Source organism: Polypterus senegalus, chromosome 7, assembly GCF_016835505.1.
Source record: "Polypterus senegalus isolate Bchr_013 chromosome 7, ASM1683550v1, whole genome shotgun sequence".
In the NCBI taxonomy this organism is placed as follows: domain Eukaryota; kingdom Metazoa; phylum Chordata; class Cladistia; order Polypteriformes; family Polypteridae; genus Polypterus; species Polypterus senegalus.
Window position 1 is genome coordinate 109,290,481 of NC_053160.1, and position 20,579 is coordinate 109,311,059.

Consider the following 20,579-nt stretch of genomic DNA (forward strand, 5'->3'; position numbering starts at 1 on the left):
GAGACTGACATGGTCAAATGGATTATTTAAAAACTGGCCATTCATTTAAAGCTGTGGACCCGCTACACTACACCATTACATTCTTTACAACACAGATGAGTGATAAAGAATTGGAAAAAAAACTTATCAGACTAGTTATATCATAATTTTATTACACTTTAGACCATTGCATAAACTCATTTCACTTTCCTTTATATTTTCTTTCCCAATAACAGGACATATCTTAAGTGGTCTTACAGAAACCAAAGGGTTGATGCCATAATCATTGTAACATATCTTGAAAAGCACAACAACAAATTAAATATAATTGCCACCTGTATTATAGCACAGAATATGTACACAGATAGGTCAGTATATTTGGGTAAAAAAGCAAGTCTGAACTATAATATAATAAAAACATACATTTGATTTGAGTCTGTAACACCCGGTGTAAATTTTGGCTACTTGTAAAAGTTAGCCCTTTTTTTATTATTCACTTTTATTCTTTCAGTGACATTCACCTCGTACAACGAACTTGCCTCTCCTTCTGAGTTAATGCCATTTATCACGATTTTTTTCACAAGAGCAGCGATGACCACAGTTGGTACTGTGGTTGATGTCTGCTCAGAATTATTTGTTGTACCAGCAATCAAAGATATGATGTCCTGATACCGCAATCAGACTGAACAAAAGCAGAACTGTAACAACAGAAAGCTTCACAGCATTTTTGCTGGCTAACAGCCAGTGCTACTTGAAAAATATATAAATAGATAGGATATAAATAGACACACAAATGCTACTAAATCATGTATTCTTGGTATCTTGTTGTCACTTGAATTTTTTGTTATTCAGTTTTATTCTTGAATAAAAACACACTTGTTTCATTATATCTTTGCAAAAGTGTTTATTTTATATTCCAGTTACCACTTGAATGAGATCAAATCTGTCTCTGCCTCTCTCATGCATGTCACTATTTGAAATGCTATGCCATTTGAACATGAGTTGTCATTTCAACATGTTTTTTTTGATCTTGCCTGTACTCCATGTTATGGTGCATGGTACTGAAAATGCAGACAGACTTCTTCTTTTTGGGTGCATACACCGTCAGCATGAAGAAATGAATATAATGAATAAAGTCCAGCAAAAACATAAGAAAAAGTGTATGTTTGTATAAGAACTTGAAGATTCATACTCTAGCACTGGAAAGGTGGACATAAATCATGCAAAAAATATCATATGCGTATATTTTGTCTCATGTAACCAAGCTAGGCAGTACTCTAACCCACTGTAACTGCCTGGATGGCTAATTTACTTGTTAGAGAAAACTGGTGAGAAATTCACTCCAGGGATAAGTAAAGATAAGGACAGCTGGTTTCTTCAGATTCCTCAAAGTTGGGCCTCACAGACACAGCTGGGTGCATCAAATGTGTTTGGTTCTGATGGTTGTTACATGAAAGATGGCCAGGGTTGTAGGCAGAACAGCACGGCTGGCTCCATTGTGGGTTGCTCTTCATATGCAGCTTGGCCTTTGAATGCTCCAGCTGAAGTGCCCATATGCCTCCCTTCACTGCTGTACTTTACTGCAGTTGATTTTAAAATCAGATGCATATTTAATCCCAAATCTATGTAAATAAAAAGGGTGACAAACCCCATTGGTAGGTTCTGTGGATTACTGAACTTTGACAACCTAACCTCTAACACAGACTCTATGACAGGGAGGCCCTGATAACTCAAAACCATTGCTAACAGAAAGTAAGACAAACAATGAGACAAAGTGAATGCTAACTTATTAAAGTGTATCTACATTCCTAGACATACTAGCTAAAAGTGTAAATAGTATATAATTACAATAGAATATGAAGACAAAACATCACATTCTCATTGTTACTTTGTGTAGCATACCACTGCTGTCTGTGGCTGCCATGTCATTTAACCAAACAGGTAAGTTGTCCCTACCCAGAGAGCCATATAGAATTTAAATGAAGTGGAGAAAAATTTATTGGATGGATGGAATACCGAATAAGGAATGTGTTGGTTGAATAAGAACGATTTGGGTTTGAAAGTGCTATATAATTGCATACTTTATTAATCTTACTAAGCATAGTAACACAATTGAAAGAATATTCAAGAAAAAGCAATCCCATGATTTGAAAATAGTTTTACTGGGAACACCTATGAAAGCATTCTATTAATATGTCAAATGAATACCCAAAAAGTAAAAAAAAAAAAAAAATCAGCTATTTGAAGTTATTTGCTGACGGATGAATGCACTAATCCATCTTCTTTACTTTATTATCTAGTTCAGCACTGAGGAAAAAGTCAATGTTGACAAGTGGGCAAATCATAGTATTCTGTATGCCATTCTGAGACATAAAAAACCTTATTTCCTTCTGTGTGGCATTACTGAATGTTAAGTGTAACAGTAAAAAAAAAATCCTGAAAAATATTCTTCATTAGTCAATACTGAATATTAGAAGAAAATGTAGAAATATCAGTATTATTAGCAGTGTTAACTCCCTAAACCTGGTCTCTTATCTACCCCACAGCAAAGAAAATGTGGATATCAATTCTCTGTAACTTATCTATACTTTACAAAAGGCACAAACATCTATCTAAAAACTGCAGAGAATGCACATAGGCAGCCATCCTACTGCAATGAACCAACTAAAAGTAGTCAGGAAAGGTCAAGTATGCAGAAAGTGCCTAATACATAATTTAGGAGTTAAGAACTTAATCTACATCCTAAATAAACTGAAACCACTATGGGCTGATTCATTTGCTGTTGTATATTTTAATTAATTTTAATAACATTAAACCGTTTCAACTTCATGGGTTGCCATGTACACATGCCTAGGTAAAATGTTGATATATACTGTATGTATATATATATATATATATATATATATATATATATATATATATATATATATATATATATATATATATATATATATATATAGATTAATTAGATCTGATTTTGTATTTAGTGTACTTACATTAATTAGAAATTATCATTGTATTCATTAATGATAAAAATCCAGGTAAATGTGGCATATCTTTGTTTTTGTTGATTAACCCATGAAAATCACCTTGACTTGCATGTAAATGTATGATAAGGTGCTATTTAAAGTTAAATTAAATTTAAATTAAAGTTATTATTATTACTATTATTATTAACAAATCTGCCCTTTCTGCTGTATGCAAAATACAATTCTAGTGTATCTTTATTTCTTGCTTTTAACTAGAATCCATTTCCAACTAACCATTGGTACACACAACAGAAGTATGTTGTTGAAAGTTTTACTTCAGAATTTTATTTTCCAATATAAAAAATCAGTCATTTTCTAACCCATTTTGTCCTAAACAGGGTTGTGGGTGTCTGCTGGAGCCTATCCCAGCCAGAAAAGGGCGCAAGGCAGGAATAAGCACACAACACAACACAAATATACAACCACCCTAATCACACAAAAGGGCAACCTAACATGCATGTCTTTGGACTTTGGGAGGAAACTGGAGCACCTGGAGGAAGCCCATGCAGACACAAGGAGAAAATGCAAACTCCATGCAGGGAGAACACGGGTCTTGAATGCTGGTCTCTTCACTGCAAGGAAGCAGTGCTGGGCCACTGTACCACCCCATCCAATATAAAATATTAAATGTCTTTTTACAGTATGTAATGCTTCAGTTTGCATAGCATGAATATTAATTTTTTTTGGCTTACACTTTTTTGACATATGCTTGATTTTGTATCTAATGACCTTTGTTTATCTTGTATTAGCTTTATGTAAAAATGAAAAGAAATACACACACATTACATTTTAAATATTATATAAATATATGCATTTCATATTCATATGAGGCATCATTCAAGAAAAAAAACACATAAATTGGGACAGATATACCGGTATACAGTATATTGGTTCAGATACATTGGCTTGAATATAATCATTGGTTTGAAAACATCCTTTAACATATTTATTGGATTAGATATATAAAAACTGGTTTATATGGGTCCTTTATGATACATAGACATTGGTTGAGATGCATTGGTTTGGTGTCAGGCAGACACAGCGGGCCACCTAAGTTTAGTTTCATCATTGCTTCAGCAATGTTATCACTACTGTGCATATTTTAAACAAGAAGCATATACCTGATGAGCATCTTTAATTTCATAAGCCATCTTGATCGGGGGCCCTTGATTCCAACACACTTTTCTTTCATTAAACACTCACACAGATCCTCTGCCCTTATCTGTCCTGCCCTGGCTTGTTCCACCCACCTTTTTCTCTCCCAGTCCCTCTTGTGACAGATTCTTTTCAAAGGCTGAGTTATTAGAGGGCATCTAATGCAACCATGGTATATACCTTTATTCACCCATGAAACAATAGTTTATCACTGACCAAAAACCACACCTTAATTTCATTTATTCCTTATTGGCAGTGTTTCATTGAAGGGCAATCTACATCAGAAAGGACCATTCTCTTTATGAATGGAGCCCCTAGATCTGTGCTGTTTCTTGTAAATGTGGATCAGCTATTTATATCCTTGTATTTGCATTATTCACCACAGAGCAAATTATAGGACAGTACTACAGATTTTGTATAACATTAAAATATACATGCAATTTGCTGAGTATTAAGCAGAATATGATAATATGCTAAGGACTTTTACTATTGCTATTTGTTTGTGGTTCTATTTGCAGTATCAAAGAAAAAAAATCATGGGTTTTGGTGAGAGGTAACATGCAAATGAAAGCATACATTAGATGGAGAGCAGAACTAGAGCAAAGGTATAACATGGAACAGGGAAAAAAGTCAAAGGTTCAGTGCCTTACAAGCATAAAGGACTTGAAATAACAAAGAGATGTTACTTAAAAACAGGACAAATTTCACTACAACACATTACCTACAGCTTTTCCATACAAAGAATAACAGTGAGGAATGTCTAAGGGTAAAGAGCTGCAAGCCTACAAATCAGCCAGTCTCTTACTGTCAACATGCTTATATAACAAATCATCCAGTATTTCTTTTTTGGTCTATAGTTTTAAAAGGGCATTATCGTCAGTGTACAGAGTACAGTGGAACCTCGGGTCAGGACCATAATTTGTTCCAAACCTCTGGTCGTAACCTGATTTGGTCATAACCTGAAGTACAAACTGTATTTAAATATATTTTCTTTAAAGATTTTTAAGCACAAAAATAGTTAATTATACCATAGAATGCACAGTGTAATAGTCAACTAAATGTAAAAATATTGAATAACACTGAGACAAACACCCAGGCTCCCTGCTCAGCATCTCGCTCACTCTCAGCTGCATACGAGCCTGCACTTCTCTCTCTCTCTCACTCGCTCGCTCTCATGTGCTCACTCTCGCTCTCTCTCTCTCTCGCTCTCGCTCTCTCTCCTGCACCGGCTTTCTCTTCCTACTCCTGCCTTCTCCTGCAACCTCCCGTTCTTTCCTGCTCTCTACTTTTTCCCTTTAGCCGACTTGCGCTTCAATTTATGAAGAGGCGTGGTAGAAAGGCAATCAGCAGCTCCTGGGAACAATTACGGATGCAGACCGCTTCTCACCTGTGCACTTAGGTGAGAAACGCCCACATTACAAACTCCTCAGGAACCGCTAAGTTAACTAAGTTAACTCGCTAAGCCGTGATTGCGGTGATTATTTATTAAACTGGCCCTTTTGATGGGAGCTGTGGACCCGCTATGCCACAGGAGGAAGCTGGGTTGAGAGGAGGTTACAGTTTTGAGGGAGAGTCCCTCTGTGTGATGCACCGAGAACAATGTACAGTACAGGGAGAGACTGAACACATGCAGAAATCATCACCGCGCATGAACCAGAAGGGAAACTGGCTTTTTTATCAACGGACTGTGTGGTCGTGAACAGATGCAAAAGTTTGGCGAACGTTTTGGTCGTAATCCAGAGACGTTCGTGAACCGAGGTTCCAATGTACAATAAAATTCTTACTTGCATAGGCTAATCAACATGTAACCCATGCCCACTCCCCTGGTAAATGACTGCTGATTGTAATTAATCTTATCTCAAAACATTTGTCTTTTTTACCAGAAAAAAATCTCAGAACATAAATATCTTATATAATTTTGCTCAAATTACCCTTTGCAAAAGTGTGTAATACACTGTGTATTCCCAGTTACAACATAACCATTTCTAACAGTGCTGTTAAACTACTAGTTACTAAATTATCCTTCTGTAACATTACTAAAACCATTTCATCCTGTTCAAAAATCACATTGAGTTGAAGACCAACAGTATAGGGTGCAGGGAAGAAAACAGTACTGAACAGAGTATGCATATCCACATTCACATTCAACCAGGACAAAATTTGGAATCACCAATTTTCCGATATAGATTTTTTTTTATTTTCTATATATATCGGATTTTGTGCCTTTTCCCTTCAAAGACACATGTCATTCTAGCCTAAAGTGCTGATGAAATTCATTTTAAAATCTCTAATTTTTGCTTTCACAAATAGAAAGGCATTTACTGAAAACATATATTCAGACTAGTCTAAATTGAACACCAGTTGAGCATTATTAAAAGCTCCTGAGAAAATTAATTTGGAAGACTGTGTTTATTACAGGAATTGAACTAAAAAGCATCCTGAAAAAAATACTAGCAAACTATATGACAAAGAGACTGGCTTTCTAGAACTTAATGTGACTACATCATGCAAACAAATATTTGATTTACTTGCCACTGCTCCATCTGGTGACTTTGTCATTTTTGTTCTTGAAAGATAACATTTTACATTTTTTTCTTTCATTATTATTATTATTAAAGCCAAATGAGATCACAGGGCATTATCAATTGTTATGTGCACCTGCATAGAAAATGTTTATGAAGCACTCACTGAAGACATATGTTATGGTTTATGCATGGAATATTTACAATATATGAAAAGAAATTATTAATGTATGAGATTTTGAAAACAAATAATGTACAATGATACATTAGCTCAATGGTGAGCACAGTTGCCACAGAGCTTCTGAAGGGTTGAGAAGAATTCCATCTTAGTTACCATTTCACAGGACTTTCAAGTATAACTCTAATTTCCTACCACATATCAAAGATGTGAATTTTGGTTAGTCAGAGACTTAAAAGCCTGGAATAAGTTAGTTTAGAGGTGAGATTTTAAAGTCCTGCAATGGACTGGTGTATTTTTTCCTGCAGGTTATGCAACTAAGAGGGTGAATACTGCACAATTAATTAGTGCTGCACTGAAAACTCTTGAATTCCAGGGCTTTGGTGTAAGGAACTGTAGAAATTCTGATACCTGATCCTATTAAGTACACAGAATGATGCCTTGTAAGAGTTGTAAAATGTGCATACATTTTTACAATTTTCATCAATGGAATTAGTTTAGAGTTTTGCTAATCTTACATGAATTGATCAATTCCGTTGGAAGCAAGTAAAGTACTTTAGTTTGACATAGTGAAAAAAGATAATCCTTGCATTGCAGGAGCCTCTGATTTATTGGTTCAACTAGGGAATAGCTTTATGCTTTTAAACCAATAAAATGACTAATAATAACTTGGAAAATAACACATTTTGGCGATACTTGGTGATACAATGAGAGTTCTATTGCACTGTAGCACAAAAATAACAAGTACACATGCACAAAGAAAATAATAAAAATGAATGCTAATTTTCTTAAAAGAATGTTCAACAGTGACAACCTACCATAAACCTTGATTTAGCATATGCTTTTACTATCATTGGGACTTTTTCATTATGCAGTGTACTGTCAAGGTAAAATAATTAAGACTTGAATGGTCCAGCTATCAAAGGTTACATATTACGTGGTGGTACAATCCATTTGCAAATGAAAGTAAACAATGGCTCAAACCAAGCTGCTCTGTTATGAAAGTTTTGAAACACAAAGCAGCTAGGGACAAATAAAGTAGATGAATACCTTCCAAAGTAAATATCACTGCTAACAATAAATTAAATTAAAGAAAGAACTTCAGGTTTTCTCAACAACATTACAGTATTATAGAATACTATGCAATAATATCATATAATGGTTAAGGTTATGTTTTGGTTATATTTGCTCATTAGGAGCAAACATGACATCAAGCTGAGTGTTGAAGGCATGCAGAGTACTTCTGTATATGTATCATACTATTCTGTAAATTATTCCATGTCTCTATGGTTCTCTCTGTGAAAAAAAACTTTCTAACATCCCTAATGCATTTCCATCTATGCCCTTGTGTTCATGTTGAAGAAGTAATTTTAAAGTCAAAACCTGGATTCCTTCATAACTTAAAACAGTTCAGTCATGTCGTCTTTTATTTGGGCAAGATTACATAACATCCTATTAAAATAGCTGTTCCTTTTAACTTGTTCTCTTATTTTGTATTCAGCAAAATCATTTAGTTCTAGGTTTACATTTATAAAAAAAATAAGAAATATTTTTAATTCTTTACCATATATTTAAATGCTTAACTTTGTCATTTTCTTTTTCATTATTTTTTCCTGTAAAGTTTGTTCTCTTAATTGTAGCAAAATACTGACAAATTAATGCCATATAGTACAAAGTGTTCAGGCTCATATGTGGTTTTCTTGGAGTTTTTCAGTTTCCTTTCACATACCAAGGCAAGCACAACCGTGGGGGTTGGGTTCCTTACTTTCACTCACACCTGAGGAGGAGGCTCTGACTCTTTATAAAATGTATACCCATAACTGTATTACAAGAATGACAATGAATATGTTCTAGACACAGTGTGGTAAGCATATACATGGATTACTATGTAAGCTCAAGATAAAGGAAAACATAGTGAAGTTACAAGAGGCAGAAAGCTTCTTTAAATGTCATTGCCAGAAACTTTAGAAGTCATCTTAAAGAAAGTTCATAAGCTCACTCATCAAATCATTAGGTGTCAGACTCCGGAAGAAACAGGTACTCAAAAATAAAAACTGAATTTCACAATTGTTATGGTGTGGCCAGTGTTAGATCTTGGGTCTAATTTTTTTATTATTTATTTAAATTCTCTTTTGTTTTATTGTATCAATTGTGTTTTTGTGTAGGTTATTATTCTTCAATCAGATTTTTCTTGCGGATGAATTATGATGTATCATTTAAGAAGTTCAGTTTACATTTTTCAATTTTCTATTTTCCTTTTTACTTTCTCATATACTTTGCATTTGTAATTGTCCAAAGATTCGATGTCAAGATTTTGATGAATCTCGACATTTTAGACCTCCCTGAGTCTGGAAATACCATTTTTGGAATTATGTCTATTTGTGTGTGTGTGTGTGTGTATTATACACTATAACTTGAGTACGCTTTCACTTAGGTCAGCCAAATTTTGCATCCAAGTATTAAGTAGAAAATGTAAGATTTCTGTCATCTTTTGGGCTATTTCTGTTAACAGTAAGTGGTACTTTACCTTTTATTTATGTAACTGAGTCAGATTTATTCAACTTTACTTTTATCATAATTTTTTAATATTTTATTAATTTGATTTAGTTTGTTGTATATGGTTCTTTAATGTACATATAAATATAATCATTGTCTTGTAGTTCACTCCTCAAATATCCATCCCCATATCTGAGTATACAAGAAATTCTAGGGGAGACCACTCCTGATTTTTTATTATACGTTGATCCTAAGGAACCTCTCTGAAAAATAATAATGCAGTTAAGGGATCTACCTCAAATATGAGAAACAGTGTCAAGTGACAAAGTACACTTCACTTTAATTATATATCTACAGAGATGTCGACTTTCTTGAGAGGTTTATTTATCTTGGCAGTGACATTCATGTCTCTGATGTCTCTTCCTATGAACTCAGTAGATAGATTTGGAAAACATGGGGTGATGAGGTGGCTGGAAAGGAGTGTGTGGCAAAAACTATGCAAAAATGACGAAAGTTCAAGTCTTTAGAGTCCTGATGCTTCCTGTCTTGCTATATGGTTGCGAGACATGAACATTACCCAGTGACCTGAGATGAAAACTGGACTCCTTTGGTACGGTGCCCTATGGAGAATCCTTGGGTTCCGCTGGTTTGACTTTGTGTAGAATGAGCGGCTGTTCATTGAGTCCTGAATGAGGCATATTACCTGCATTGTGAGGGAGCGGCAGATACAGCACTACAGCCAAGTGGCTTGATTCCCCAAGGGTGATCCGGCTCTCAGGACCCTCATTGTTGAGGACCCAAGTGGCTTGACCAAGCCACGTAACACCTGGCTGTGGTAGATAGATGATCATTTCCGGAAGGTGGAACTGGACCACGTGTCTGCCTGTAGGAGGTTGCCAATCAAGATCCCAAGTTGATTTGTCGTGTGGTGGTTGTGGCAATGTGCTGTACCAGTGAATACCCTCTAACCTGACCTAACCTGATACAGAGGTGTGTAGGAGCATGTTATATACTCTCTGTGCCTTACACTTTATTATATTTCTGGCAAAGATATTGTCTGCTTTGCAAAGCTATTTGCTGTGACAGATTAAGCAGATGTATAACATGCAATTAATTCTACCAACCAAGCTAATGTTACATGTTAGTTTTGGGAAGGTTATTTAGTACTAATGCTTCAAGCTGTCTACTCTCTTTGGGCTTATAAATATCTGTTAATAATGTTAATTTTTCATTGTTTGTTTAACTTATGCAGCATAGTGTTGTAGTTAACATGCCTAAAGTGTCCTTATTTTGCCTAAGATAAATTACATTGAGAGGACTACCCATCTGTTCTCAACACTCTTGCTGTATAAGAGTAAAGGGTTAGATTGTTAGTTGCACAGGGTGCTGCTTTTCATTCCTGGCCATCTCTGTATGTGGTTAAATCGAACTGATCACAAATGCATTTGATCCTTTTTTAAAATGTTGTTAACAGCCGGTCAACTAAAAGATAGAAAAGCCCCGAGCCTCAGTCAGGTGCTAGGTTGCTCTGATTGACTAGTACATGTGTGAGCACTTTTATACGAATTGCATTACATTTCCATTTACTGATATATTTCTCTTTATATTTTTATTTTACATTTTGTTATTTTTAAGCTAATCTTGTAATTCTTTTTTTACAAAAATAAAAAGTACATATTAATTTTTTTTGTTCCTTGTTCCTGAAGTTCATTGTTATGAGAATGCAATGTATATTGCTTTCTAAAATTTTTGACATTGTCTAAATGTTGAGTTTCTAGTATGCTGATAATGATTTTCATTGATTGATATACAGTGTGATACTACCGACCACAACACAGACAAATTTTACCTATAATGCACAGTTTTTCCTGTAGCTATGTATATTTTATGGGGTAGACCACACATTCAATATTTTATGATTTCTAATGTAGGCCATTGAATCTTGATTATTTCAAGACCAAGGAAGATAAACTGACACAGTAAAAAGAAATAAATGTTGTTGAGATGCCTGCAGCTTAATGTTATATAATTAAACATGTTTAGTTTTAAAAATATGAAATTCTCTTACTCATGATATTTAACCATGTCTGTTTGCCAAGCTAATCATTTTGCAGCAGCTGCCATTTTGGCTAGAAATTTCAATTTTTTTTTAATATACTGCTGCTCTTTAAGCCCAAGTTATAACATGATATTTGAATTAGAATTAGAATATGATTAGAACATCAAACTCCTCTGGATTCAAATCCAGAATGTTGGATCCACGAAGCAGTGGCTCTAAACACTCCACCACAATATCACCATCAAAACTGACCTAACAGAAAACACAACTCAACTTACCTGATGTACTCCTTATTCCTTTCATTTTCCCATGTTCTGAAACCCTGTGAAAAAAACACTGAGGAAAACTCAGCGTACTGTAACTATATAGTTAGCATTTCTTCATCGTGTTGATAATGCAAGCGAGTCGGACTCAGCCTGACTGGAGTTCTGTGAACTATTAATTTCTCATGAAACCCTACAATTTTATTATCTGAATTCAAAAACAGATGGATGTTCATATTATTTATGTACTTGTGTAGTTTAAGCTAACTAGCTCTATTCACCCTCCAATAACATGTAGAATTTCATGCTGAAACCAATAAATGTAGATGTTAGATGAGAGGGAAACTGTAAAGTGCTTTGTAATGACCGTCCCCACTGGTATTTTAATAAAATGGCATGTTCAGCTCCTTGGCATGATTATCATGTTCAGTTCTGAAAGATCAGATTAGAATGTTATGTAAAGGTTAACTGAATCCTTTTTTATTTTAAAATGATATCTTGCACATTACACAGTTTAGAATTTGAAAAAAAATAACCAGAACAAGTATAAATGTGTGCAAATATTCACAGCATTAACACCATGAACACCAATATAAACAGTATTAAACGGTAGTAACCTGACCAATATTTCCCAATTCTTAATGTCACTAATTTTTATTCCAACTTCTTCTTTTTTTGAAATAAAGAAAAAATGTGCGTGCTTTGTGCTTTGTACCCTGCGGATTAATCTTACTAACGTTAGCATTTCTAAATATTTATTTAAAGCCGTCACTTTAAGATAAGACACTGCTTTCAGACTGTTTGCGCTTATGTCAACAGCATATATATATATAGCTGGGAATTTTTTGTACACAAACCAGAACAAAATTTAAAAAACATGTTTATAAAATGAGGATAAGAAATTAATTATCGAGGTTATCTATAATTTCTTACCAAAAATTGTGTTTTTTCTTTTATTTGTTACAAATGTAAATAACAATTTTATGTATTTCTGAACATGGAGAACCAATGAGATATGGCTTAATGAACGATAGACATTTTTCGTTTTATATCAGAAGAGTTTACCTTTACCTCTAGAGAGTAGCCTATATAGCGGGATCTACCATCAAGGCAACCTGGGTTTACCCCCCGGGGTCCTTGTGGCCAAAGAGTCGTTTCTATACGAAACCCTTTCGGTATAAAGAACGATTAAACGATCAGCATCGCGCTTGATACTCTGACTACACACCCCAAAAACAGCAACCCAAAAATTTTCAGCCCACTCGGTAAATTGTACGATTAATCGCGCCCTTAAAACTCCTAGAGGCTGACGTGCTGGAGCGGTGAAGGTTTTAATCTACCCTTGAATGAATATTCAATACAGTCATTCTGCAGCGCGAACTTTTTCACATATTTGGCATAGGAATCGCGCCCAGTGTATAATACAGTACGCAAATTGTCGTTCTGAGCTTCCACAGCCTGTAAACATGCGCCGCTATGTAGAAAAGAGTTATTTCTTTTATTTCAAGGTATGGTATTTTCTAAACGTAGTAGGCATCTAATGTGACATTGTTAAACTAACTAGATCAACCTTATCAACCTAAGGTGGCTTCCTTGTGCAGTATAAATAATAGTGCAACGCCTAGACACCTGCCTACAACTTGAGTTCATGCTTTAAAAAAAATGAAAAAATAAAAGTAACATTAAAACAGTCAGTCGGTCGTATTAGAATGTCCAGATTTTCAATCGCCTGTCAGGTACATTAAGATTCCCATTGTGTAATGATAATTTAATTTGTCACAATGACAATAAGTTATTCCCGCTAAACTACATTCCTCTGAATAATATCAATCGAGTGTATCTCGGAAAACACACCTTCATATAATACATGCGTTTCTTAATTGATATTCTATTCCTTTCAGTTGGGAGGACCTCAGAGGCAAGTTGATCCCACAACAACCATGCACCCCCACTGTGTTTAATAGAATCAGAAAAACATAATCACATTTAAAATAACAACTATAAGTGCAAATAAAAACTTACCCACAAGTGAGCTGTTCAAACCTATATGTGGAAATAGGTCCACTTAAACATTGTTTACTCATTAAAGTTTAGGAGGTTGCTTTTTCTTTCCATTTCTATTTCCTTTCTATTTTAAGCAACAGTAAGAGTATTAAAAATGCACCCTGAGCTTTGATAAGAATTACACTTAAAGTTTCAACGTTTATTGCTTTTTTTAACTTGAACAGGTCTTAAAATTATACATTTTTAAGCAGTGTATGCACATCTTGAAGTAACATAGTCTTGCACCCTAAGGTTTATTTAATATTTTTTGTCTGAATATATAAAACACAATACTTTTTTAATATTTATATAATATTTATAATATTTACTTAAAATAAGTTTTAGGTGTTAGCAAATTGCATATTAACATATATTGCTTTAACATATAAAAAGTGATATATATATATATATATATATATATATATATATATATATATATATATGTTAGTTGACTTGGCACTCACCACCAAGATTAGGGTGCCCAAACACTCAGCAAGTGATTGCCTTAAAAGTTTATTCTTGATGTGGAACATCTGCCCCATCCAGGCCAGGAAACGCTTTTGTCTTTCCATGCTGAATGTGGTAAACACGCTTTCAAGACTGACTGGTACCTTTCTTCACAGTTGAGCTCTTGGGTGCGTCTGACTTTAGGCTGAGGGTCTTATAGGTAGCAGTTTTGACCCTCCCACGCCACACTTTATCTCAGGAAACCACTGCACCTCCTCCTGCCTGCATTCTAGCTGAAGAGTGCTTCTTAAAGAGACACTCCCACCAAGTCGGCAGGGCTTCATAGTGCCTGGGGGCCCAAGCGTCAATGTCCTGACATGGTTTCTCTCTAAGAATGTGTCTAGATTAGCACAATTTTCTTATTTCTTTTTTGTCCTATTAATTTAATCGGAAAATTAATTGTGAATAAATTATACCTATAACGCTCATTAGAATGCACCTTGAATTTAACAAATATAACAAAACAAAGAGAAACAGTTGACAAAATATTTCATTAAGGAAGGAAAAATATTTATATTAGTAATTTAGGCTAAACACTGGGGGGGCAAAGTCTTCTGATGGCATGATTGCATACTTAAAGGTATGAGGTTTTACTCATTTGGCATCACAAGTATAAACTGCCTGATATTGAATTAAACTAATTTGCAGCAGGCATCAGTTCATTGCTTCCAGAACTGTAACTGCAGAGAAACCTGACAGGACCGACTGTGATTACCACACATTTAAAATCCCTGACTTCTTTGTCCCAAAATTATTTTAAAGGTTTTATTATGATCAAATAAAAATACAGTAATAAAAATGAAATATAAGGAAATAAGCACCTAATAAAGAATAAGGATAAAAAACACTCACAGAAAAGCTTAAAAAGTGCTGCTGATGTCTTCTTTATTTGTTTTTTTACCATATTCTTCAGTACTGAAGGGTCTTCCACAAGGTGAACAAAAGTGACTGAAAAACTGTGACTCCATAAATTACTGTACAACATGGCTGAAAACATCCTTTTTCACAGAACATTAATCATTAGGTATTCATTTTAGTTTACCACACTGCCTTTCATGTATATGCAGTCAGTTTTATAGTCAGAGGTCAGCAGACCAAACATATGAGACACAAATATGATTGTCATATCTACTGGCATTTTCATTCAGCAGTAATCCTAACACAACAAATCCTACACCTCATTGACACCAGGTATTTGGGGGAGATGCTCATAAGATTACCTGAGAAATTGTAAGTAATTAAGAATTGTAAACACTTCTGATCTCCAACCTTATTTGGAGCACACACTTTCTTATTCAGAGCACTTACTAGTGGCAATGATGGAGTCCTGTGGTTTGCTTGTTACAAAGAGAGCTAATTTCACATTCCTAGACTTCCCAGAGGATGTGCAAAAGCACATTAGCACTTTATGAAAATATGATTGCATGTGGTTTTCTTTTAAAAAAAAGCCAATCTGCTTTTTACCATAAAATAAAATGTTAAATACAGTACAGCATCAAGTCATGTTTCATACAGCTCAGCAAGATGCCAAGATTCTGGGTGACACAAAACTAATGTGTCACAATTGTATGATGTTATTTTTACATAGCATTTAAACAGGGCCATCCTTCTCATAGAACTGGGCAAAGGTGCCATGTCTGATATGTATTTAGATAGAAGTTTAGTAGAATGGAACTAAAATATCACATTGCTAAAGTAAAAAAAATAAAAAAAATCAGCAAAGATATGAACTTGAATCTTAAAAACCATTTGTGATAGTTTTGTCTGAAAATTGACATTGCTTATAAATAGGACATGCCCTAGCTAGGAACAGAACTGGATTAAGATCTATCATATGAGGTCAAATATCACTCCACAGAATATTAAGAAATGAAGCTGTGGTACATATATGGGTTAGAGGCACATATTTAAACATAGTGGCTGATTATCTTTTATATTTATAGAGTAGGTGATGCTGAAGCTTCACTTTACTGCAAATACTACAGTAGTTTCCTCAGCATGGTAAAGTGAAAGTTGCATTGTGAAGTAGCAACAGTGTCCTCTTCTAAACACTGTAAGGAGATTTCTGGCAGAAAGAAGCACTACAGGCAGCAGATGAACAACACATTTCATGAACAATTGTGAACAGGGGGAACTTTGTCTTAAAATTATTAAGTATGAAGGACAAATTATAAAAAAGCTTACAGCGATCAAGACATTAGACCTAATATAATACTGGAATAACTAATTCTTTATTATAGGAAGGATACCATCAGTAGGCAATAGTCCGAGCAAGAGGCCTGCATTCCTGCCGAAAACCCATGGAACCCTCAGGACCTGACTTGAGGTATTGCAACTCAGGCCAAAACTTAAGACTCTGCTGTTAAGAACTTAAATGGAAGAGTTGTAAACAGATATGGACAATTAGACTTTATTCATGTGATCAGAAACAGGTTATCACAGTGTAAGCTATCTTCTGAGAAAATTGCTTCTTGAAAGTAAACAAATTAAACTATCTTCAGTATTCTGATCAATATTATTTCACAGGAAAAGTGAATGCAATTGAAAAAGAAGAAAATAATACCTTGTGCACTCCTATACGATGGAGGCATCTGTTTTTTTATAACTGAATTTTCAAATGAATTGCGGTGAATATGCTCTGCAGCTTAAGATGTACAATAGTTATTACTTATTGAAATATTGATTTCCTTTCTCTCCCCTGTTGTAGATTCTGCCCCTTGTAGATCCAATTAGGCTAGGTGCCCCATTCATATGCCATTTAGAGGGTAAAATAGGAATGCAGCCAGGAACATGATGGAATTTTTGCAGGAGTAGAAAAAAAACATGCAGAAGCAGGAGAAAACAGGATTTATTTTGTTGGGAGTGGCCAGGAGCAGAGTGTAACTTTGTAGGAAGCAGCCATGAGTGAGACTTAGTCACAGCTTTACATTTATGTCTTACTGATTCATTATGTACTGAATGATAAAAAGCTACCTGATAAAAAATACAGCTGCATCACACATAGTTTAACTTTTGAAAGAAAGAAATATTATCTGTAAATGTAATTAATAAAGCTGTAAGTCTAAATGTAAATCTGTAACTCTGAATGTAAAATCTGTAAATCTAAATATAAATATAAAAATCTAAATGTAAAATCTGTAAATGTGACTATGGTCACCAAGCCAAGTACTTTTCAATGTAATAATAAAAATCACAAATTAGATACAAAGGCACTAAAACATTAATTCAGTAGATGCAAATTAATGAAAAACACACCAAAGCAGACAATAAAGTTCAAAAATGAAAGTGCAAACCTTGTATACACCATGTTTTTCAACCATACATATCAGTCTCTGAAACCTATAGCAAAACTGACACAGATGTCGAATGGGGCGAATGACTGATATCATGATGTAGTAAAAGAAGATTAGTTCACCCTAGTGTTCACCTTCATATCAGCAAAGAAACATGCCAACAGCTTGAATGTCGTGAAGCCAGCTAAATGCCCTTTAGTATATATTCAGATTGGCTTTGTTCAGATACTACTAGTATTTATGTTGAGCACTTTAAAACACGGCTGAAAACACATTACTTTAACATGGCCTTCTCACAACTTCACTTTAACTTAATCCTGATACTCTGTATGTTCAATTCATCACAATAACTATTCATAGTGGCTCTAAAATCCATACTGACCCCAATTCTCTCTTCTGTTTCTTTTTCAGGTTTCTTTGTGGTGGCGGCCTGCGCCACCACCACCTACTCAAAGCATCATGATGCACCAACATTGATGGACTGAAAGCCAGAAGTCTACGTGACCATCATCATCAAGTCCTTCCATTAAAACCCTAAATACAAAGAGGACTGTTTGATTTATGTTAGGTAGATTGCCCAGAGGGGACTGGGCGGTCTCGTAGTCTGGAACCCCTACAGATTTTATTTTTTTTCTCCAGCTTTTGGAGTTTTTTTTTTTGTTTTTTCTGTCCACCCTGGCCATCGGACCTTACTTATTCTATGTTAATTAATGTTGACTTATGTTTATTTTTTATTGTGTCTTCTATTTTTCTATTCATTATGTAAAGCACTTTGAGCTACATTTTTTTGTATGAATATGTGCTATATAAATAAATGTTGATTGATTGATTGATTGATTGATTGATGGATATGTTTTTCAAATGGGTGGAGGTCATATCAACATACAAAACAGATACAAATATAGTGACTACATTTTTATTGAAGTGTGGAGGTATTTGTATTTATATTTGTATATGAATATGTATTGAAGAATATATTGTATGTTGAAGAATATAAATAGAACACAGTATTAAAAGGAACATCTACATTGTGCTTACCAACTGTAAAGTTCAGGACAGGTTAAAGGACCTATTTGTGGTACAGGACTCCAATTGGGTGCAGGTGTGTGGAAGTGAATTTCGATCGGTGGTTAATTGAGGTACAGGCTGATCACGCCACACACGTGCATAGGATTGTGGATCAGTCAGGTGCCCCAATTGGGCCGCGGAGAAGATGGCTCCTTGCACCTGCACCCAATTAGGCAGCAGCGTTAAAAGGAGATTACAAGGGATGGAAGGGGGATGAGAGGAAAAGGAACAAAAGAGAATGGAGCCCTTATCAAGCGGGGTCATTTTTGCTAAATCGCTTGTAATTCGACCTCTCCAAATTAGAATCATTGCTATTATTGAACTATCTGGAGTATAAACACATGTTTGGTCTCTTTGTAAAGGTAACATTCTCTAGTTTCACCCTTAGTAGTCAGAATCACTGTAGGTGTGACTGATCAAAAGTTATGCACATTAGAACTCACAAAACAAACGATTTTTTTTGTTCTCGCCTAAGTTTTTTTTATGAAAATAAAGGAAAATAAAGCTGCAGTAGGTAGGTGGGGACAGAAACACACTATGTACCAACAGAATAACTTGTTGACTACTCACATTTCAAATTTGAAAAGAATACCTGTAAAAATGACATTTTTTACACCAGTTTTTATGTGGGCATGCCCAGGGGCTTTTTAGAGGGACCATTATCCACATTTTGGAACATATGGAAACTTTTGAATGCTTCAACCCACATATATCAATGAGGGCTCTACTGAAAGCTTACACCTAAAGGAATCTATATCTACACACAGTGTCACTCTATTAGTTATAAAAATAATAAAAACAATAAAAAATACACATTTCTATGTAAAAATAGTCAATACAAGTCTTATGGGCCAAAAATATATTTATATTTTTATTTTTACTTTTTTTATAAAATGCACACAAACTATATACATTTCTTTTACAAACTGTTACAACACAGCTCAGCGTTTTCCATGTGCCACTTGATGGCAGCAATCACTAGCAAGCAGAAAGCACAAGGCGTGGCACATGTCGCTCTCTGCCATTAGACGTCCCTGGGCGGTTGAATACTTTCACAACGTACATGCATCTATTATTTAATCGAGCATTTATTTACATTTATTGATACGTTTATTCATATTTAAAATACGAAAAAACTTGGCGAAATCACAATAAACAACCACGCACCAACTCTGCAGACTGGCACAAATGCCACCTTCACGCAGCTCCGATCGCTTTGTTTACAAGTTAGTATGGCAAGTTACATATCAAAATGCTCGGCTGCTCATTGGCTGTAAGTTTTGAGTGTCAGTCACAGTGTCCAATCAAACTGGTAGATTCTACCAGCGTTTGGAGTTTACGTCATCCTTCAGCTGTCTGTGACACTCGTTGGCTATACGAGGTGCCAGTCAACCCCAGACCCGTCGTAATTGGCCAACTTAGGTGTCGATCAGAAGCTAACACTTCCGTGTTTCATGCGGTAGCATGGTTATCACCGACAGAAACAAATTACGTCTGATATGATCAATATAAATGAAAAAAAATTATGTAGGTGGTCTCAAGTTATGAAACGTTTTCTGGAGTTTTTGTCCCTTTGAGGATATATCGTGTGTTTTGGACCTAAATCGTTTTACTGGATTATATTCGCTGGAGCCTTACGGACAGAATGGGATCAATACTGCTCGGAAATATTGATGTTTGACTTGCAGGGGGTCTTCAAAGGTAGGGAAAGTCAACTCTTAAAAGTATGTACTTCTCTGTAAAAAAGGCTTTAGTGTCAGTGCTGTGGTTGTTGTGTGTCAAAATGGTTTATATCATCGGTAAGACGAGACTTTGAAGTTTCATTTGATGGGTAGTATGTCGAGATGCATGGCAGATGGACATGCACACATTACTGTAACGTTTTTAAAACGCTGTTATGTCCCGGGACCGGTACATGTGCGCGTTAAGGGGATTTAAAGATTTAAAAAGAAGGGCAGGCATGAGAGAGCCGGTACATGATTAATGG

At 35.1% G+C, this 20,579-nt stretch overlaps 1 protein-coding gene across 1 annotated transcript in view; it reads right to left on the bottom strand.

Moving 5' to 3' along the window:
• The window catches only part of aqp3b (aquaporin 3b), a 48,345-nt gene extending 33,918 nt beyond the window's left edge, over positions 1–14,427 (bottom strand). Inside the window, exon 1 of the mRNA XM_039759153.1 lies at positions 14,189–14,427. Coding sequence (XP_039615087.1) covers positions 14,189–14,296 — 108 coding nt within the window. The 5' untranslated portion in view covers positions 14,297–14,427. The remainder of the gene's footprint in view (positions 1–14,188) is intronic.
• Between the last annotated feature and the right edge of the window lie 6,152 nt (positions 14,428–20,579).